The sequence below is a fragment of the Ambystoma mexicanum genome, chromosome 5q, assembly GCF_040938575.1.
Source record: "Ambystoma mexicanum isolate Mex_15411 chromosome 5q, UKY_AmexF1_1, whole genome shotgun sequence".
NCBI classification, from domain to species: Eukaryota; Metazoa; Chordata; class Amphibia; order Caudata; family Ambystomatidae; genus Ambystoma; species Ambystoma mexicanum.
The window spans coordinates 755,161,840-755,184,555 of NC_090933.1; the positions used below are offsets into that span (position 1 = coordinate 755,161,840).

General features: G+C 42.8%; 1 protein-coding gene across 3 annotated transcripts in view; it reads left to right on the forward strand.

Moving 5' to 3' along the window:
• Nucleotides 1-22,716, forward strand: part of LOC138497642 (polyamine-modulated factor 1-binding protein 1-like) — a 2,990,269-nt gene that overhangs the window by 860,716 nt on the left and 2,106,837 nt on the right. For all 3 annotated transcript variants that reach the window (XM_069621239.1, XM_069621237.1, XM_069621238.1), the window contains one exon: nt 11,876-12,043. In XM_069621239.1, the coding sequence (XP_069477340.1) occupies nt 11,876-12,043 (168 nt within the window). The remainder of the gene's footprint in view (nt 1-11,875; nt 12,044-22,716) is intronic.

The window sequence follows — 22,716 nt, forward strand, 5'->3', positions numbered from 1 at the left end:
ACCTCACCTGTCAAAGGGAAAATATGGTACTTTATAGAATGTATATATTCATTTGTTTTTGGTGTTTTATAATGTCACAGTGAGTAGCATTTAGTGTCAGAGCACTGTGATGAATCGAGGGTATTAGTTCCTTCTCCCTAAGGAGGACCCTTTGCCTTTGAGGCTAGGGAGGTGAGTCTGCTTTGCAAGAACCTCCGTAGGGATCTAGGAAAGTGAACCTCACTGGGAGAGACTGCCCTTAGCGGATAAGGACTCCTGTTCCTGTGAGAAACTCCCTAGGCCCTCCTCTGTTAGGCAGAATCATATGCAGTACCCTTTGGGAACACCACACACAATTAAGACTACAAGTGCAAGTACAAATTCACCTTTGGTACAAGCCTGTACTACACAGTAAAGTGGTAGCGATGGCTGAGCAGCCACACTTATCTCAAGAGTAAAGTGAGCAGTATCAGAAGTTGCACAAAGGACAGCAATTACTATGGTTCAAACAAACACTGACTCAAGGTTTCTGAGTAAAAGAATATACATTTATTTACACCATCAGTTATAAAACAGTTCACTAATATAAAGCAGCAGAAAATCACAATCTTAATACACTACAACACACCCAATCAATTCTGGACAAGTTAAGCTCAAAATGAAGTGTGAGCAAAATGGCACTCTAGCAATTTAAAAAGGGAGGGAAAGAACAAGGTTATCAAAAATCAACAACACCAACAAGTGATAGGCAGGGCAATCTAGAAAAGGCTTACTACAACTAGGATTCAAATCAATAGGCCTGGGCCAATGTTAATGATTCAGAGTCTTTGCAGAGGATCACACGGTTCAGAGTAGTTTGTGGTTAAGTCTTTGCCAAGAGTTCAAAACGAAGTTGGTCGGAGGAAAAGTTATTCAAAAGAGTAGAGAAGAACAAGCCTTCGGAGAGGCGAAAGATTTAAAATACTTTCACCGCGTTCAGTCGGAAGGAACGACCGGATTTCAACAGTACCTTAGATGAAGAAGAATGCTATAGCTGAGGCGGTAGTTCCTGGCAATTCCAGCAGGCTCATGGTTCCTGAAGCTACTGTCGGACTGATGAGAAGGAGGAAGAATAGAGGGTCCTGCACTGCCCAGGGAAGAAGCCAGCAGCAGAGCAAAGCGACAAATAAAAGGTGCGCTCCTTAAAAGCACAAAGGTACTCTCTCAAGATGGCTATCCGGTTTCCTGTGGCACAGCAAATTCGACGAGGCTGACGAGGGAGGTCCAGGGGCTTTGTGAGCTGGTTGGTCCCACCAGACTCAAGGGGTGAAGACTACTTGCGGATCTCCTCTGGCGTCGAAGTTTCAGGCGATTCGAACCTGCAGCAGGGCTTCACCAGGATGTTCAGTAGTTGCAGCAGTCGTCTTCCTTCAGCTCCTCTTGGTTCTCTCGTTCCAGTGGCAACTCTGCCTTCCAAGTCCCAGAGACCTGTTTTGAAGCCGTTTTCCCCCATTCACACAGCCTGGCTGTAAATCACACAGCAGGGTGGCTGTCCTGGCAGGACAGCCACCTAGCCAATCAAAAAAGAGTGCAACTTGGGTCTCCAAGGAGACCCTGTGCAGGAGGCCTAAAACCCCTCCCTCCCATCCTGTCCAACCAGACACTCAGGCGCCTAAGGAGGGCTTCTGTGCAGAAGCCCGCCAAAGGACGGCGAACAAAGGAACCAAACCTGGTTTGGCACGCAGAGTAAAACATGAGAAAGACCTTTACAAAAAGAAATGGCAAATAAACCCAACCGGAACCAAATAAAATTAAAAGGGTTCCAGTGGATTAAGGTTCGAGGCTACCACCATAGCCTCTAACAGTACCGAGGCTATTTTCATAGCTCGGAGTAAAATAAAAATGGTAGATACCACTGCCACCAGCCAAATCTTAGAGATAAGGGAACAAAATAATGCTCCATGAGAAACAGACACAAAGGGGTACTATTAACCCTTTACAGTACTCTATGGAAGATAGTTTGTACTGGGTCTGTAAATTTAAAAAGACTAGTAAAGTCAATGGCAACTTTATATGTTCTGGGAGAAAGTAATCAGTCCCAGAAAATGGAGTTTGATAGTGGGACGTCTAAAAAGACAACCCTGTGTGCCCATCGAACAGTGCTTGAACCACCCAGCCGGGCAGTCAATGAGACACCCTGCTACCTGCACCTGCACCAAGGGTCAGTTGCAACGAGACAGAGTACCAAGGTTGGGACATCTACAAGAGTGAGAAGCACGAGATCCAAGTGGGAGTAAGAGAACCCGAGCGCGCACCAAGCCCCATAGAGTTCCCCTGCAGGTACGGAGGTAAAAGTGAGAACAGAAGAACCTGGAGGCCGCCGGGGCATTGTTATGAAGTGGGAGAAACCCGTTGCAGTGGAATTGATGAGATACTGAATTGAAAGCCTTTAAGCGGAGCTGCGTTAATGTGATAAAGAGAATAACTAATAAGCCTGAAGAAGTCCATTAAGAATGGGGCACAAATACCCTGGGAAGAGGGGAAAGTACCCTATGGTTTAAGAGGGAAAGAGTGGAGCAAACAAGAGAGAAAATTCTCTAAATATTAATTTGAAGTGAAATAAAGTGAACCAAATAAGAGGAGAGATGATCCGAAACCCCAGGAGTGGGGGAAGGACAAGTCAAAATAAAGTATACACAACTAAAGAAGGCCTGGGTTACAGGAGTTAGAAAGGCATGCAAGTCTAGATCAAATTATAAGAAGGGTGCTAAAAAGGAGTGTCGAAAAACTGTCACTAAAGACAGGATAAAACTCAAGTGCATTGTGAAACAATTACATGCATTTATCCAGAGGGTGAGAAGAGATCATTTAAAGATATAATTCTAAAGAGAACTTTGGACTAAAGAAGAGACATTGCCATAAGAGACAACCAGGAGAGGGCAGATATTCTCCGGATCTAATTTAAGATAGTTAAGATAGTGGTAGGGTCAGTTGGAACTAGTTGTGGACAGTGTACATATTCCTTTGGGACTTTCTGACGACTGACAAGCACCTTTATTTATTTACATAGGCAGGGATACCCCTCTAGCAATAAGGAAAGATCTGTAAAAATATCCCTTACGTGTCTGCCTCCTTCTTCTGACCCGTCACAGTACTCGGAGAATAGGCGAGGTGGACTAGGTGGTGGAAGGCAGGAAGGCAAACACTGGTGAGAAAGTAGTGGGACTTGGGGGGAACAGAAAGGAGGATTTGTTCTCCGCTAAGCAGCAGTCACTTACCTATGTCATGTAGCATTAGGTATTGCATTATTCACATTCAAAGTTGGATTTTACAGTTGATGCAAGGTCCTGTGCCATATTATTTGTCCTTCTTTCAGAATGGAATGGGTGATGCCAGAGCTGGTGGGGTGCAGCATGTTGGGTGTGACACACCTGGTAGTTTTGCCGGGAGCATTGGCAATGTGGAATGGGAAGACTACTCTTGTGGAGGAGTGGGGACAGTCTTGTCATACATGTATGTTAAGTGTTTTCCTGAATCGAAGTTGGCCCACTTGAAGTCTGTTTTTCTGAGTCAGAGTACCAGAGCTTGGGGCTGCTCTGCCCCTGGATGGGCTTTTTAGAACACATTATTTAACTAATGTATGATGGATGTATAGTGAGCCTAGTGAAGGAATTTAAACAATAGGGCTAAATGATCAAGTTTTCTGAGGCAGAGTAGCCGGCGTGCTGCATTATTCTGAATCATTTGGAGTTGTTTTTAGGGATTTTTGTATAGTTTGCCTACACACTTTTGCAACAATCCATCTGGATTATCCCCAAGGCCCTCACCGTTTCCACTCCATCACAGAATGCGAGGAGCAGGATGGTCTTTTGGGTTATGAGAGGTCCATAATGCATACTTTTAAAAGCTATATTGACTTAATTGCAGAACGAGGGATCGTAATAAAAATGACATTCCATTCCAATGGTCCTTCCTGACTTTCTCACACAAGAGATCGCTTGCCTAATCTTTTAGCCTTGATTTCATACTTGTCAGCTGAGGAAATGCTTCATAATGTGGATGCATGCCAGGCATTGATATTTCACTTTGAGAGAACTAAACCAATCAGGACTGCAGATAATGTGCACTTTGCTGTTCTTCTATACTTTTTAAGCTCTATCCACCACAGGTTGTTTTCACTAAACCTGTAGCCCTGTGGACTCTTGTATCTTGAATCAATGCTGATTTCACTTTCTTCTTGGCAGTATTTTTGGCTTTGCGTTTGTATTTCAAGCAATTTGCTCTGTGGTAATTTAGCCCTTCTAACACCTTGCTTTCACTTCATCCTGCTTTCACTCCAGCTCATAAATGTTCATAATGTTTCAGCACTTGTCTTGCATGATTGGCATATTAAAAACGTGTTCAATATATCCTTTACTTAATTTGGTAATCAATAGAGCTTGTTGCACTCTTTAAAAGTACTTGTTATACTTGGTAGCTTGTTCGTTATTCACATTCACTTCATTTGTCCTTCCGTAGCATTTGCAATAAATGTTACTTCGCTTGGCATTCAGGTACGTCCGTTTCACAGCCCCGTATGCGTGTTCCCTTTTCCACACTCACCGGTAAGTGTTCGCTCCTCCAGGCGTCTCTGCTTGCTCTTATTTTGTGCGCCTCTCTGCGGGATCTCCAGCGAGCAGCGCTTGCTACTTTCAGCAGTTCCCAGCCCCGCTCTGATACGGCAAGAGCTGGTGAGAGCCCCTCTCGCTCTCTATGCGGCTGGCAAGCTCTCTGAGTCTTCAGTGTCCCCCGGCTTCATTTGTGGGCCCCCGGGAGGAATGATTCCAGAAGCCACGACCCTCTCACGGCCAGTCTTCGCCCTGGCGTCCACTTTGTGCTCCTGCTTATCCCAGCTTCCCTCCAGCTGGATCCTCTCCAGCCTGCCTCAAATCCACACACCAGCTCCCTCTCTTTGCCGTCTCTGCTCTCACCTTGTTAACAAGCTGCAGGTGCAAGTCCGCCGTGTTAATTACCTGACCTTTGTGAAGCTGATTAGTGGTAGATGCCTAGCTATTTTAGTTGAACTCTTCAAAAGCCTGCTTCCTCGTCTCAGTACTGAAGTGGTGTGAATGCTGGGGAGTGTGTATAACTTCTAGTTGGTTATTCCTCTTCCCAGTCTGTAGATGATAGGACTGTGGAACATTTTGGTCAGAATATAGAGTTACGACCTGACAGCCTACAAAAGTAGGGGACATGTTGGATTCACTTTGACAAGGGAAAGGGGATACCATGTCTCACTCAAATAGGATGAGTTCTCTTAGTTGACCTCTCTCGTTCTTGGATAACCACACCATCTCTTGAGTCTCAATTTGAAAGGATGAAAAGGGATGAGGTTGACAGTAACCTACAAAAGTTGTTGGGACAGAGGGTTCATAGTGAAAGGGGAATGGTGGTATCCTGTCTCACCCATGGATATCCTCTCTCCATTCCCCAAGTTCCCTCCACCCAGGTGATCCTCCCCTGCATATCCACCCCCAGGGTCAGTATTCAAAACCAAGGGCCTTTCCCTGGCCACCTGAGCAGATGATGTAAGGGGGGGTGGGGAGATGTGAGCATGCCCTCAGGTTCCTCATTGTTAGTGATACTCATGAACATGATTGCAGAGTAGCAGCTCAGTCTTCTCAATTATAGGCGGAACCCCAAACCATGAGACGGGGGTCTCATATAAAAGGATGACCTGTCACTTAAAGTACCACTCTGCCTGTTTCAATAATCGCACTTCAAATGAAAGAGCAGAAAAATACCACCAGGTATGCGCCAGGCTGTGAAACAATAAGGGACCAGTTATAGTATCAAAAATAGCAGAAGAAAACACTGAATAAGCAGTAGGGAAGTGACACTAACCTGGTAATCTGGACGCTAAACTGTAAATCCTAGGTATCGTCTGGTGGCAAAATAAACTCTGCATTCTCTCTAAGAATGTCGAAGAAGGTCAAAAAATGGGCTGGCCGGGGAAATAGTCCAAGGAAAGGGACTAGGTGCAGCGAGGAAGGGAAGATTAGTTTAGTTAGTAGGAAGCTAACCCGGGCAGCACGAGGATGCAACTATGACTTTATTATGTGCACAAATACTACATAGCGTCCAAAGTCTTGTGCACTATTAAATCCCCAGATGAGAACTCTACTGTACCAAAGTCCCACAGCGGGTATTATCCAGGAAGCAACATCAAAAACCAAAATAAAAGGGTAGAAAAGTATTTACCGTATGTGCAGAGAGCTGAAGTACAAATTCGGAATCCAAAGAGGCGGTCAATAGGCAAAATCAGGGTCACAGCAGAAATCAGCAAGAGTACGAGAAAATAGACAAAAGGCTGAGGCACTTGCTTTGATCAGAAGCGCCAGCGTCTAAAGAACCCAATACTTTATAGGGAACGCGAAGAATGCCAACATGCTTGCTGTGCTCTTACACATTTCACGGTTTTCAGTGCCAGGAGATTACGATGGTCCATGTATACAGTGACTGCACGGTGTGCCCCCAGCAGATGTCTCCACTCAGTAAAGGCGTACTTGATGGCCAACAACTCATGCTCAGTGACAGCATAGGTCCTCTCTGAAGGTGTTCATTTGCATGAGTAGAAAGCCACTGGATGGAATGTGCCCGTACCAGAGCATCTCTGAGACAACAATGCCCCACCCACTACACTAGATGCATCAGCCTCTATGATATAAGGTTGTTGGAGATCCGGGTGTTGCAACACTGGTGTAGTGGTGAATGTGTGCTTGAAAGACTTGAATGCCGTCAGAGCAGCCGGGTTACATATGAACGGCAATTTAGAACTAGTGAGACTAGTCAGAGGGGAGGTGATGGAAGAAAAAGAATGTAGAAATCTCCTGTAAAAATTGGCAAAGCCAAGAAAGGATTGCAATGTCTTTACTGAAGTCGGAATGGGCCACTCCAATACAGCCTTTACCTTGGTTCATTTTGACTCTCCTGTCCATAAGATCGTAATCCAAGAACTTGACTTACGTTGTATTGAAAACACATTTTTTGGCTTCATCAAACACATAATAATAATAATTTGGCATTTATATAGCGCTACGAACCCTCAGGTATCTGAGCGCTGCTTATTATATTACCCACGGTGTGTGGTGCTCATTTATCGACCTCGGAAGGATGAAAGGCTGAGTTTGGCCCCGCCGGGATTCGAACCTGCGTTAGCAGGCTCTGCACGGATGTCAAAGCGAGTGCTCTACTCGCAGTGCCACTTGACATGGTTATCTCTCAATCTCTCCAGAACAGAGCAGAGACAGAGTATAGAAGAATATCGTCCAAGTAGATGACAACATACTGATATAACCTGTCGAATTACCAAGTACTCCTACAATCCGTAACAAGCCTTAAACACTTTTCCACTCATCCCCCTCTCGTATATGGACTAGATTGTAATCTCCCCTTAAATCTAATTTAGTAAATATCACAGAGGAACCCAACTGATCCAAGAGGACAGAGAATTGGTAGAGGGTGTTGATTTCTTGCAGTGATGGCGTTTAGAGCCCTGTAATCTACACAGGCTCTTAAATCACCTTTTTAGGAATGAAGAACAGCGATGCGTTCGGTGATTTGGAAAGGCGAATGAATCTGGTTGTTAACAAATTCTCTAGATATTCCTTTAAGACTTTCTTCCTTGACAGTAAGGGAATACACCCGATCGTTGGGCATTTTGGTGCCTGGTATCAATTCTATGTGGCAATCATACGGCCTATGGGGCGGTAACTGTTCGGCTCCTTTTTATCAAAGAAATCAGCATAAGAACGATACACTTCAGTAATCACGTTATCTAAGCGTTTGGTGATAGCTACAAAAGGGGATTGAGGAAGAGAGGTATCAAGATCGAAGAAATGAACATCACCATAATCTGAGGAGAAGGACACTTAATGTTTTTCCCTGTCGATCTGTGGGTTGTGAGTCTGTAACCAAGGTAATCCCAATATGACTCAATACTGAGGTCCAGCTATTCATCAAAGCAAATATATTCATGATGTCCGGATTCATTGGACATCTGTATAAATTCAGTCTGTTCTGTCACTAATCCTGAGACAAGAGCCGTGCCATCAACAGAACTGAGCACTTCAGTTTTTTTCTTAGGAATGAACGGAAACTCTGCCTGTCAGGCATATCGTATATCCATATAGTTCCCCCGTAGCTCCTTAGTCTATAGTTGCATGGGTAAATAGGGAAGAACGTTGAGTAGAGAAAAAGATATAGACATATTCTCCAGGGGTAAGACTGGTAAGGACTGGGAGTCCAAAGGCCAAGTTTTGTAGTTTACCTGCTTCCGGACAGGTCTTTTTGGGCAATTGCGTAAATAATGGTCTGCAGAACCGCAAGACAGACACAGGTTAGCCTTGCGTCTATGCTCTCTTTCTGCGCTAGATAAGGGGCCACGAACAGCTCCTATCTTCATAGGCTCGGCATTAGCAATGTTTGCTACCACTGGTTCGTTTCTCACGGTTATTGGCAGTGCTGCTCTTTGTTTGCCCTTTCTTTCAGCCTGTCGGGCATCTATTTGCAGAACTAAATCCAATAATTTGGGTAACCCCACACCCATCACCGCCACCGTAGCAAGAGTATCCTTGAAGTCATCTGAAAGTATAGAATACGGCGGCATTTTTGTCTTCCGGCCATCCGGTTTCAGGTGCTAATTGATTAAATTTGGCTAAGTAGGAAAGTCGCGGAGTAATGCTATGTTCAAGGTAAGGAATTCTAAGTCTGTAGCTTGCACGTTATATCTAGTGTCAAAGACTTGATTCATGGCCAGGATCAGGGCATCGCAATCATAGAGTACATAGCTGTTAGTCTTGAGAAATGGCTTAGCCAAAGCAGCAGCAGTACCCCCAAGATATAAGAGGACAAAAGCTGCCGTTGTGCCAGAGTCGGGAAAAGATGCAGGTCAACACAAGAAATGCAATTTGCACTGATTAATAAAAGTTTTACAAGACTTAGGATCACTGTTAAACCTCTCAGGTGGTGCCAATGGAAACTGAGTAGACATTAACACTGGTACAGGGTTTTGCCTAGGAGCCGGAAAGACTGGGCCGGCAGCTGTGGCTCCTGCCTGACCATCCCCCTGAGAAACTTGTGCCATGTCCTGTAAGGAACCCATCTTGTGATGGATGGAATCATGGGCTGCAGTCATGTTGTTACAGAGCTTGACTACTAGCTACATGAGGGCAGCCAACGTGTCCGCGGGCTGCATTAATTTGGCTTCTGATTCTGTCTGTAATACTCACAAACAGGATAAGAGTTGCAGGTCAGTCTTATCAATGATAGACGGAACCCCAAACCATGAGATGGGGTCTCCTATAAAAGGGTGACCTTTCCCGTGAAGCACTACTCTGCCTATTTCAATAATCACAGCCCGAGCTACAATTGAAATGAGAGCAGATAAATACCACCAGGTATGCGCCAGCCTGTGATAAGGGTTAGTATCAATAATAGCGGACGAAAACCCCTAATATGCAGTAGGGAAGTGACACTAACCTGGTAATGTGGACACTAAGCTGTAAACCGTAGGTATGGTCTGGTGGCAAAAAAGACTCTGCTTTCTCTCTCTTAAAATGTCGAAGAAGGTCCAAAAATGGGGCTGGCTGGAGAAATATTGCAAGGAAAGGTACTAGATGTGGCGAGGAAAGGAAGATTTGTTTGGTTAGTAGGGAGCTACCCTGGACGCCACGAGGACGCAATTAACAGCTTCATTATGTGCACAAGTATCACATAGCATCCAAAGTCCTGTGCACTATCTAATCCCCAGATGAGCACTGCACTGTATCCAGGAAGCAACATCAAAAACCAAACCAAGGATAACCCAAATTCAATCTGTATCTTGTGAAAAAGTCGTTACCATATGTGCAGAGCGCTGAAGTACAAATTCAGAATCCTAAGAGGTGGTCAAGAGGCAAAGTCAGGCTCAGAGGAGAAGTCGGCTGGAGTACGAGGAAGTAGTCAAAACGCTGAGGTTCTTGCTTTGATCAGAAGCGCCTGTTTCTAAGTAACACAGTACTTTATAGGGAACGCAGAAGTCCAGCAATGTGTTGATGTTGCGCCTCGCGTCGTTTAACCGAGGCGACCTGAGGTTTTACCCGACGCCAGTGTGCCACAACAGCAGTACGCCGTGTTTTTTCACAGCATCTGTATAGTCACCATGGCAACCGCCAACGCCGCCGTATCGAAGCAGAAGAACCACGCTGTTTGCGTAGACCACGAGTTCTACGGATCGTGACACACCCTATATATTTCATTGCTTTCCCTTATATGACTCACTCTAATGAGGAAGTGTGAGGTGTCTAAACGAGGCAGCAGGGGATGCTGCTTCCTTTTCTGTTCATGAATTGCACATCACAATGCTTATAGGATCTACATTTAATGTACTGCCTCTTGGTGCACATGTGTATGTATTACAATTAGGCTTAGGCAAATGAAGCAAGAGAAAACACTTTCATAACATTTATTTTATATTTATATCAAAAATATTGTGGTACATTGACAAAATACTTTCAGTGTTGTCTGTTCATAACATCTCATATATCATGATTTTAGACATCAATATGTACTATCTCACCATTCATACTCTCATTCTCACATACACTCGATATCTCCTCAATTAAATCACACTGTGAAATACTGATTTTCACATCTAAACACAAAGCAATCCCCTCAGTTTATGGTATTGTTCCACCATATACAATTTTACATATGTTCTTCACAGAATAGCTACAATTGCGTGTCAGGGGTAGTGTCGACGCCAGAATGAATCCCCCAGACTTCTTTCGTCACTTACAGGAGCACCAATCCTGTGGTGGGTGAAGCCAACTGAATCCCGTGTCTTTATGTTACTTCAATATGATCACTAGCTTCAATCCAGCCCAAAGGGGTCTCCAATACCAGATACACCAACGTCTTGGTCTTGATAAGTGCATGTCCGTTTGGTTTGGAGGCGTATCCCAGAGGATATCTCTCACCTTGTTATATTGGGCTAAACCCACAGGTGGGTACCCTGATCCTGATGAAGGTCGGAGATCAGTGGGCCCATCTGGCCTAAGCACGACCGAAATATGTGTAGATCTTATAGAAAAGCAATTGTAGCTATTCTGTGAAGAACATATGTAAAATTGTCTATGGTGCAACAATATTATTAAATGAGGGGATTGTTTTGTGTTTAGATGTGAAAATCAGTATTTCACAGTGTGCTTTAATTGTGGAGATATCGAGTGTATGTGAGAATGAGAGTATGAATGGTGAGATGGAACATATTGATGTCTAAAATCATGATACATGAGATGTTATGAACAGACAACACTGAAAGTATTTTTTTCAATGTACCACAATATTTTTGATATAAATATTTTTTTAAAAAGTTATTAAATTGTTTTCTCTAGCTTCTTTTGCCTAGGTCCATTGTGTTGTCTTTCATATGTAACCTACCTGGAGGACCTATGGTATATACAGGTACCCTTCTATTTAACCTTTATTACAATTAGAGCTGACTGTTTTAGTCCAACCCAGTTAATATTCCTTAGTCATTGAATCACTTGTTTTTGTTGGAAAGGGAAGAGCGTGAACTCTTGATTTTGTTAGTGGCGTCCCTAGCACCCATTAACCAGAGGAATTGTAGAATCAACACCCAGAATCATGTGACACTGGCCTGTTCGATCAGACTTTGACCCAGTCTTTCAAGTATCTTGCTGAGGAAAAGACAGACCATAACATATTTTTTTCATCTTCGCTTCTAGTCAGGATCCGGTCGCTGTTCAGTGCACACTGTGCCTATCGGCTGTGAAGTTGCGGTTGAAGTTTACGCTGTCTAAAGAATTGAAAATGGCTTGTTTTCTAGCTATGCTTCCTTGTTGAAAGTCTGAGTTTAACACACTTCTCAAACCAGTTGCTCCACAGAGAGAAAGTCTTGCAGAAGCTAAAGGAAGAGAACGATGAATTGATGGAACAGATCAAACAGAAGTCCCAAATCATTATCAAGATGGGTGAAGAACGGAGAAAGTTGGAGTTGGATTTGACAATTGTTTTGGAAAAACACAAAACTGCTCAACAGGAGGTGTGTAAATGAGAACTATTCTTTAATTTGTTTCTTTCAGTGCTAGTTTCATTGCTAAAGGTATACATTTGTTACTTTACAAACATATGCTTTCGCTTCTTTCCCATGGACTTCAAGTAATGGTTGAATATAAACGCACTTGATTAGCCTGCAGTATGTTGTAAAACATCCAACTGCTTTTAGTTGTGCATTTGTAGGTATGCCTCCCAGTAACTTCTTTTGAAAATTAAATAAACATCATTTTTTCAAACACAAAGTTTTCTAGTATGTCCCATTCACCCCGCCCAAGCTCCATGAGAGCATGCATTTGAAAAGTATGATTCCGTTGCTGTCCAGAAAGTCAGCTGAATGTTGAACCCAATCCACTTGCACCCTATAGTAAGCGGACTCTGTATCTGTGTTGTAGCCAGGTTCACCCTGCTCTTCTTTTTTTAACAGACGGTGATAATCTCAGTCATGTTGGAGAAGGGGGAACTGGCTGGAGCATGCAGATAATTCTTAGAAGATCTAGCTTGGACCTACTGGGATCCAGATCTCCCACACTATAGCCATCCCCATATTTGCTAGTAGCCTTTAAGAACTTCCAGGGCATTTCTGCAGTGGGTCTCGAGTTCAAAGCTGTCACAAATGGCACAAGAATTACTGAGTCTCGAGCATGGTTCAAGGGTTTTCATTAGACTTTTTGTGGGCCCTATGGCCATCCCTTACTTTCTCCAGTGTCAAATCTCCTCCCTAACCCAGGTGTCCATAACCACTGTTCAATGCTACTGAAAATTGACTGCTACTGCCTGAAGCTGAAATATACTACTGGTGATAACCTAAAAGCCGGCTCTCTAGACTACCTTAGAGACTTCCTAACTATCACCACTTTCCCCAGTTCTTATTAGAGAGCTAATGTAGCTTGGATAGTGTCTTAAAATTACTGTGATAGGTTCAGTCTTTGTCGAACATGCTCACTCTCACCTCTCCCTTTACTACTCTTTCTTCTGGTCTACTCTGTCTCACTCCTAACACCACTCTTCTTTTATGTGCAATCCTCTCCTCCACCCTTTGATGCCACGCCTCCTTACACTCTTGTGCTCCTTTCTCTCACTCTGAATCCCTTCTGCACACTACCACTCCTCCCTCCCACCACTCAAAAGCCCTCCTTTCACTCAGTACCGTTCACTTCCAGACACTCCTTACACTACTATATATACACTCGGTCGCCACATAAACACTCAAACTGCATAACCAGTTTCATTCCGTAACCAATACCTTACCTGCTCTACAAATCTTCTCCACAAGCTGCCGCTCATCCCTCCTGCTCGTCTTTGTCAGTATCTACCTCCACCTCTGACCTCACCTGAAAAATGCACATTTCCCGTTTCCTGACCTGAGCTGAGGACTGGACACCTTTCCCTGGCCAATCTGGCCCTGTGTTTCCTATATGGGGCATGTATTTGCGAGAGAAATCTTGAAAAGGAGGCTAAGCACCACCCACTTTCTCCATGCGGGTTTGCCATCTTTCAGTGACGGCTGGCCGGTACGCAATGTGTCTATTTACATGGTCTGGTTTTACATGGTCTGGTACCCTAAGGCTTTGGGCACACCGGTAAGACTGTTATCGGGCAATCGGTCTGCTAGTATTCTTCCCCACCACCTCCGCTGGTCTAGGGGGTTTGTCTGTTCCAGCATGTATGAAATAAAGGGAAAGACTAGCAGGTATCTTGTACAAGAGGTATGGTTTGAGTTAAAAGTGGTCTGCACACAAACATTTCGGCACAAGGGGCGGCATGAACTGGGGCCCTCTGCTGCTGTCGTCCAGCTCAGGGATAGGACTAGCTCTGGATGGCTCTCTGGTAGGCCTCCCCCTTGCCTTCCCAGCTGAAAGGTGTTCCTATCCCGTTTTGACACCCCTCCATACTTTCCCCTAAGTGCTCTTCTTTCATCTGCCCTTGTGACCATTTGACAAGAGGTCTACAGTGGCTTATTCTGTACCCATCTTGTGTTAGACCCTGAATGCAAAAGACTTTAAGGCCAGCAGCCACCTTAAGACTTTGGGTTTGGTATCTTTATTCCTAGCCATCCAGACTAATGGGGCATGGTCTATATTTCTGACCCGTTGGATAATATTGTAGGCTATAGACTGCCCATTTGATGGCAAGTGCTACAATTTCTATTATAGAATAGTTAATTCCCTCAGTAGGTGCTTCCTGCTGATGTACATGATGGGTTTTTCTTCTTTGTTTTTGTTCTGTGGTAGTATTGCTCTGAACCCCAGAGTTGAGACGTCCATTTGTAAGATGAATCTTTTGGGAAGTCTGGTATAATTTAATTTATATAGTTATATAGCACCGGAGCCCACAGGCATCCGGTCACAATCAAGAGAAAAGGCTATAGCCAGAACCAGGGTATTATCATTCAAACAAGGCGGTTTTAAATTGTTTCCTAAATTTTAAAGGGTCATTTATGGTATGCAAAGCAACTAGATGTTTATTGGGTTCCTGGGCAGCTTGCACCGGGAATGAGTAACCATTCCCTTTGACCCGCTTGCTCTTGGGGCAAGTCAGCCTCATGGTATTGAGAGACTGAGTAATTCTGATGGACTTTTGTACAGTAATACATTCTTTAATGTACTGGGGGCTTGACTATAGAGACATTTGTAGAAGATCGCAAGGGCTTTAAAGCAAATTCTGGCTTTCACAGGGAGTCAATGTAGCTCGCTCATGTGTGCTGTGATCGGTTTGTGCTGGGGTACATTCTTCACTATCCAGCCTGCATCATTTTGCAGTATTTTACGTTTTCTTAAACAGCCCTAATTTGACCCGATCAATAAAGCACTACAATAATCGATTTCGGGCATAATGATAGCATGAAGTAGCGTAGAACAGTTAGTTTCAGAGATGTAAAGCTTCACCAATCTCAACAGTCTTAGATGATATTAGGTCTTGCCTATAACAGTGTTAATGTGAGTCGACATACTCAAAGATGGTTTGAGAGTGATCCCCAACGTTTATACTTTGCTAGCTACTTTGATATGGTGTTTCTCAATATCGAAACGGACATATTGGGCCTGAAGCTTGGCAGGGTCCTGAGAGGAGGCAAAGATCAAGACTTCAGTTTTATCTGCATTCAGGCACATTCCGTTGAGTGCCATCCAACTCTGTATTGCACCATAGACTGTGGAAATTCTTTCTGCGTCTTTTTCATATTTACCACTCTGCTCCACAACGAGCTGAGTGTCGTCTGCATAGTTGGTGAAAAGGACTCCAAGGGTATCCAGGAGATCACATAATGTGCAGCAAAATACATTGAACAAGGCAGGAGAAATGCAAGCCCCCTGCGGTACTCCACACTCAAGTAGTTCCAACTACTTGTTTGGGGAGAACACGTCTCCCCAAACAATCCTGGACCTCAGAATACTTAGGAAAGATCTAAGCCAGCAAGTTACATTCTGTGAGCAGTTTCCCACAGTACTCATTCTCCCTAAAAGCTTTTCATGGTCCACAAGATCGAAGGCTTTTTGATGAGAGGTGTAACCGACACATTTTATTTAATATGTCAGGTATTTCATCTCTTGCAAAGGAAGTGTTGGCAAAGCGAATAAAAAGAGGTACAAATAGTTTACTTTTATCCAGGATAATTTTAGATGGAAGTATTTCACCATAACACATGGTTGTCCTCATGTTCTTAAGGGGTGCTATGATGGTAGCGTGAGAAGCAGATTCAAAGAAAAACATGAGTTTTTCCTGAGTTGTTACTTCCCTACTCGCTGTTGTTACCACGTGGGTTGTTATCCTGAGCTGTTTTAATTTTTGGGGGAAAAGCCTGTTCAATGGCATCACAATCCTTTGTCTGCGGAGAAAAGGTGACTAGCAAAGCCTTAGGCTTCTCGAGATCTCTCAAAATTTCAAAGAGTTTTTTACACTCATGTTTGGCATTAGCTATTTCATTATCGTAAAAACCTTTTTCTTCCAAAATAATTTCTTTGCGGTAGAGTTTCTCGAGAGATTTCCAAACATTTTTATTTTCTACTGACTGCTCTTTCTCCCAAATACTTTCTGCTCTCCTCTTTTCTTGTTTTCGACTGGTCAGAGCTGGAGTGAACCAAGTTTGACCGGTTCTACGTTATTTCGCCGCAGTATTTTTCATCGCAGGTTTTTTCATCGCCGTTTTTTTTTCTCGAAAAACTCATTTTTTAAAAAAAATCTTTTTATTCCCCTACACCCACAACCATATATTTAATTTTTTAACCCCCCCAAAAAAAAGTTTTTTTCGAAATAAAAACGGCGATGAAAAAACACACGATGAAAAATACTGCGGTGAAATGCGTGTATACCGTTTGACCATTGGTCCTTTCTCTGAGTGTTTTCTCCCTCATTGGTGCTACCTGATTCATAAGGTCAGCGAAGGACCTTTCATATTCAACTGCTAGCAACTGTGGGCTATCATGTTGTGAAGTTTTATTCCTGATCTTATCCCAGCAGTTTTTCAGGTCATTAATATGAATGTTGTTGTAATTCCTGCTTGTCACTTCTTTTAAGGCATTTTTCCTATTGGTCACATCGGTAGGAGGGGAGAAATGGAAAGATAAAAAAAGTGCTCAGACCAGATACAGGGCACTACCGATAGAAGATTTAGGTTTACATTTTTTGGAGCGGCCCAGTCCAGTTGTGAGTTGGACCTTTACTGTGTATAATTAAATCATGATTTTTGAGTTTCTATTTCAGTGGCATCAGGGTCTTGAGGGTTCCCAAATCATCTGTTAAAGTCCCCCAGTACCAAAGTGGCGCTATTAGGTTTATTTAGAGAGGACATAATGCTTATGAACTCCTCCTGGAAACCTGGTGTTTCTCGTGGTGGACAATAGACCAAAACCATATTCAGGCATTTATTAGGTGTAGGGGTGATTTTATGAAGAATGATCTCATAGCTACTACTGAAATAGGTGATCTAAAGATTGTTAGTTCATTTTTTACTAAAATTCCAACTCCGCCTCTCTTGCAAGATTCTCGGTTTTGTCTGAAGAATCTATAACCGTTGGGTGTAGCTAAGTTAATATTAGGGCCACTTGACTCACCGAGCCATGTTTCTGTCAGGCACCTAATATCTATATCTTGATCTATAATATAGTTGCATACCTCTAGGGAGTGCCTATCTAATGATCTGGTATTCAACAGGGTTGTCCTAATGGAGGTATTTAGTTTACCAATGCAATTATCCCTGAAGGATATATGATGTTTGTTTAACTCTGCCACTGGTATCTCTAAAATATCAGTGGAGTTCATATGTATAAGTGCATGTACAGTAGGTTTCAAGTCCTTACTCCCTGAGGAGGCTGGAGTGAACAGGCCTGCCATCTGCTGATCAAGTTCCAATGTCGCTTGCATACTCCTAGTCTTACCGGCAAAGCAACAATTGGAGGTCCAGACAGTTTCGCGATGAAGCGCCCGAGAGAGCCAACAGGGAGTCAGTGCTGTGCATCCTACGCAGACTTGCGCAGACTTGCTAGCCCCTAACGTGCCGGCGCACCTGACTAAGATCTAAATGAGTGCGAGAACTACAATTGTGCAGGGAACTGTAGTTCTTAGCACTGATCAAGCTTTCTCTAAGGCATGAAGCATCTCAGCACACACAGCAAGTCAAATTTCAAAAGATCTAAGTTTACAATAAAAATAAGGATAAAAACAAAGTATTTTGCAAATGTATGCTTAAATCACAAGAGGGCTAAAAGTCTACAAGGCTTTAAATTCTGTATTTAAATATACTGCTGTGCTACAATGCTTCAACAGGTAAAATAACAATGGACTGACTGTAACACGATAAAATCAATAATGAGGCGAGCGCGGGATATCAAGGTTTTTATGCTAGCAGACTTGCTAGTACCTGACTGTCCGGTGCTGAAGCGCCTTATTAAGATCTAAATAAGTGCGAGAACTCCAATTGTGCAGGCAACTGTAGTTCTTAGCACTGGGGATCAAGCTAACGACACTGTGATACTTTCTCGAAGGCGCAATTTTTACAGGATGTTATTTTTACACAAAGCCTATTTTAGTCATCCAAAGGATTGTTGGTTTTGGTCAGCCCTTTTTACAATGTTAGGGTGCCCTTTCTTTAGATTGGTATGTAGAAGGCATAATAGTCTACAGGTTCTAAAAAGGCACATATGTCCTTTGTGACTGGCCAATGTACCTGCTCAACCTTGGCTCTTTGTGATGAGACTTTTTTGTTCCCCACTTGGAAACCCAAATATTTGACAGATGACTGTGCTAGGTGACACTTTGCAGGGTTCTCCGTCAGATGTGGTTTCCTCAGCTGTTTACAGATGGCTTTGAGGTGCTGCAGAAGTTCCTCCTAGTTGCAACTGTAGACTCCGATGTCGTCTAAATAAGTTCCTGCAAAGGTGCGGTACGGGGCTAGCTTTTGGTCTATCAACTATTGGAAAGTGGCAGGTGCTCCATGGAGTCCGAATCAGAGTGCTGTAAACTCAAACAGGCGCTCTGGAGTTGAGAAGGCTGTTTTTGTTTTAACCTCCTCAACGAGAGGTACCTGCCGGTAGCCTTTTGTAAGATCAGGGTTTGAGATGAATTTGGCAGGCCGCAGTCGCTAGACCAACTCATCAATTCTTGGCAGTGGCTAGGTGTCAAAGCATGAGATCGCATTCTTTATGTATGTATTGTGATGTGGTTTCAATAAAGTTATACCTTTCACAAATATCTCAAATAGAAGATGTAAAAACAAGCATTAAATACATTTCACTTCATTACTTATAACTTTAATTTAAATATTCACAAACACACAAATAACATTAAAACACACAAGCCCCCCTGAAATACAATTCTACGCTAAACAACAAATGGTTGTTCAACAGCCTAAAATGGCATAAGCCAGTAAAACCACCAATTGCTCAGTATAAATGATTTTTCTTCCAAAGAGCTCCAGAGAATTAATTGCTTCTTGTTTGTAAGGTGTCTAAAGTAAAATGGCAAGTGCTATTATATTTAAAATCATTCAGTTTAACAAAAGATTAAATGTATCATTAAAAAGGCCCTCTATCCACCTATCCACCGATTCACTCTGGGTTAGATGTCTTTCCTTCCAATAACAGGAATGTTTCTATCGGGAAAGCCACTAAAAAAATGTTTAGCAAAAGTTGCCTACCATTCATGAGCCTAGGCAAAACGTATCTTTCAGCACCAATGTACCCTCTAATTATTTTTCTCCAAGTGCGGAACTGGTTGCCTTTTGTGCCCACTTTATTTTCCATGTGTGCAACTGACTAACAAGGTAAACCACTTTGTGAGCATGCGTAGTTAGTGAGTTACCATCTGCCTAGAGAGTTTGGAAAGGAATTTCCCCTTCCCAACTACTGCAATTCTTTACAAATCTGTGTACAAGGTGCATTTTACAGCTCATTTTCCAAACACATAGGCTAAAAAAACAAATATTGTATATGTGATTCTAAAGAGAACTGTGATTGAACTGGTTCTAACAACCAGTTCAAGATCTGCCACAGTAGCTAGCAAAATTACTCCTGTGTAGAGAACATTTTTTGCTTTATGCCACTAGAAAAACACTCATGTGTAGGGATGTAACGGTATAACGGTATACCGTTAAAGATACTATGAACAACTTAATTGAACAATAATGACCGGCACGTTGTTTATACCGGTATACCGTTTATACCGTTAAGTGTGTTTTCAATCTGATTTGAAAAGGCTGCAGTAAGCAAGTGCTGCACAGTCTTGGTCTTGCACTGCAGCCTTTTCAAACCACTCAGCCAGCAGGAGCAGAAATGTATCGATTCAGCCTGGCCCGGAATCATGTGCCATTAGTTCAGTAAGTTAAGGTCCTACAGCACTAAGCAAACACACATTGGAACAGCTCTTGCTCTGGCTGTGCAAATTGTAAAACAAAAATGGACGGCCAGTGAAGTCATGCATATCTAATTACTATCCCCAAGGTTTAGATTCAAGGTACTTAAGTTTCTCATGGTCATCGATCGGATAGCCATCCAGTTCTGTTTTAGCTTAGAATTCTGGGATTTGTAGTTTTCCCACCAATTTGAAAGATGGGGAACTACACATCCCAGAAAGTCAAAGGTGGGAATGAACTGGATGCCTTCTGATGCATGTCCACAAACAATTTTAGCTCTGTAAACCAGGCATTGACTGGTTTTTAGAGCAATATGCCCATGGCCGAACCAAATAAGCAAAATGCTTGTGTGGGCCAGTTTTTTGGGTCAAAGTGGGGCACTTTTTTGGCCAAAGTGGGCCAGTTTGATGAGTGACTTCACTATGCGGCTAATAGTTTTGACCACTGTTGTTAAATAAATATTCTTTTAATTGTACAATTTGCATCACATTTTATCAAAAATCTCCCCATTGGTTACTATTCAAAGTGTTCCAAAAGGAATGAATTCCCATTTGCAACTGTGTGGCACTTTTATGTTGGTGCTAGAGAGAACTTTATGCCCCAGTCCGACCCTGCTGTAGACTGTGTGAACACTGGGCCTATCAGTGCTTTCTGCTAGTAAATAAACTGCCCCCTCACTGTCCTCTGAAGATTTGCACATTGGCACTAGAGTTGTTGCTTCGCTTGATCCTTCACCTACCTGCCTTCTGCATATGGCACTGGACTCAAGCAGGCAGGACAGATTCTACATTCAATTTGAAGTATCTAGAGCAATGGGGGTGACATATTGTTTAGGTCTATTCTCAATTTGTGACACCACCCATGAAAGCATTCCTCCCTCTGAACTCGCATCACAAGGGTCCTAATGCATTCAGACCCTGGGAAAACGGTAATGATGGGGCTGTGGTGAGGTGGTGGTCTAGGCCATATTTGTGCCGATATGCATTTGAACTTTGTCATTTTCAAAGTTTTTTGTTTTTTTGCCACTATCTTTAAGAAGGTAAATGAACATGTATTGCAAGAATCAAGAAAGAAATCAACAGCGCCCACTGAACGCTGTCCCTTTAAGATTACATGGCCAGTGGTGACTCCGACATCAGACCTTCATAATACACCAGGCAGGTGGTAAACAAGCTATAGTGATTAGATCACTATGCAACCTTTCAGTGTGTCTGTGTTGGCTGTGACATTTTGACAAAAGAAACACAATGACATGAGCTTTCAGACCGCATACGAGTGACTTTTCTTCCTTTAATGGGATAAAGAGTTGCCAAAACAAACTTTGTCGCAGCAAGGGATCATGATGGTTCCAAAAAAAATGCAAGTTGATGCCTATTTTCAAACCGATGACCTGTGACTGAGCAGCAAGCTCAATGCTCAAAATGTGCATTGTAACACTTCCACAAGTCACTCTGTCATTCAAGGCGATCAACGAGTGAGCGGCATGAAAGACCAATTCTGCAGCCGCCTTAGATTCCTGGAGGATCGGCTAAATATGTGCAGAGACAAGTTTCAAAATTCTACCTTGCTACAGCTAGAAAAACCTGCCTGCATATTCGTAAGATAACTAAAAAGCATTGACTTAATGGTAAATTAAAGAACTTCAAATGCAAAAAGGCAATGTAAAAATAAGATTTTTTTTTGGTACAAGTAGTTTCAGTTGGAGTAGTTTTTAATGCCATTCCGTAACCACACGTGCCTGACACAAAATCATTATGTTAGCAATAGGAAGAATAAATACAGTGCCAAGACGGAAAAGGATTTACGTTAAGTTGGCGGCTTTAGGGTTTATATATTTAAAATGGATAATGTTTTCTAAACATATGACAATGGGGGATTTTGCTGGTTCTATCATTGAATTTACATATACTAAGTCACACCAAGAAATTCACTCATCTCTGCGGGTATTCCCTGCTGCCATACCAAAGGGTAAAATGCCCGTGATTACTGAACACCTTTTGGCCGGCAAGTAAACTAAAGGCTGTAACGTAAAAAAAAGAGAGAGTGCGTTTGTGTATGTGCACAAGCACATACTACCGTCAGCCTCCGTTGATCTTTGGCATGCAGATTATCAAGATGGCAACATGTTCATCTTCACCAGTAGCCAGTGGGGGAGCTAAAAGCCTAAATTACCACTTAAGAAAAGCTATTAAGTTTGCTTTGCCAGTCGCAGCCCCCCCTCCTCCTCCTCTCAACACGTGTTTTTGTGTCTGGTGGAACCAAGGGGTGGCATTTCAGTGGAAAGTATGTTGCAAAAAGCCCAATTCTGGCCCTGGGTCCCTGGTTTTGTTTGTGGTGATAAATCCGACAATTTATGACCTTTTGAGAAAATATTTGTTAAGATTAGTTAACTCCACCTGTTAGACTGCGATAACCATGATATACCGTCATTTGGCAAGAAGGTTATGGTACCGCCATAAAACTAATACCGTGACACCCCTACTCATGTATATTACAAAAAACAAATCTCGCTTTTCATAAGTGATGTGGCTGTCAACAAAAATCAGACTGGATACAATATTTGCAGATTGAATAATGGCAAACAAAAGGAATGTTACAATAAAACATGCCAATAGGAGTTCATTTGCCACTTTAATGAAGTAATTCAAAGGCCAGGAGAACATGCCTCTCATAATTTGTGTAAGGATAATTTCATCAGAATACCTTCATCACTTAATATGATGATCAAAATTCCCTGGCTTCTGATTACTATCCTCATTACGTTGTAATGTGAGTTGTGACAACACTTACTCAAAACCACCCTTACAGCCAAGAGA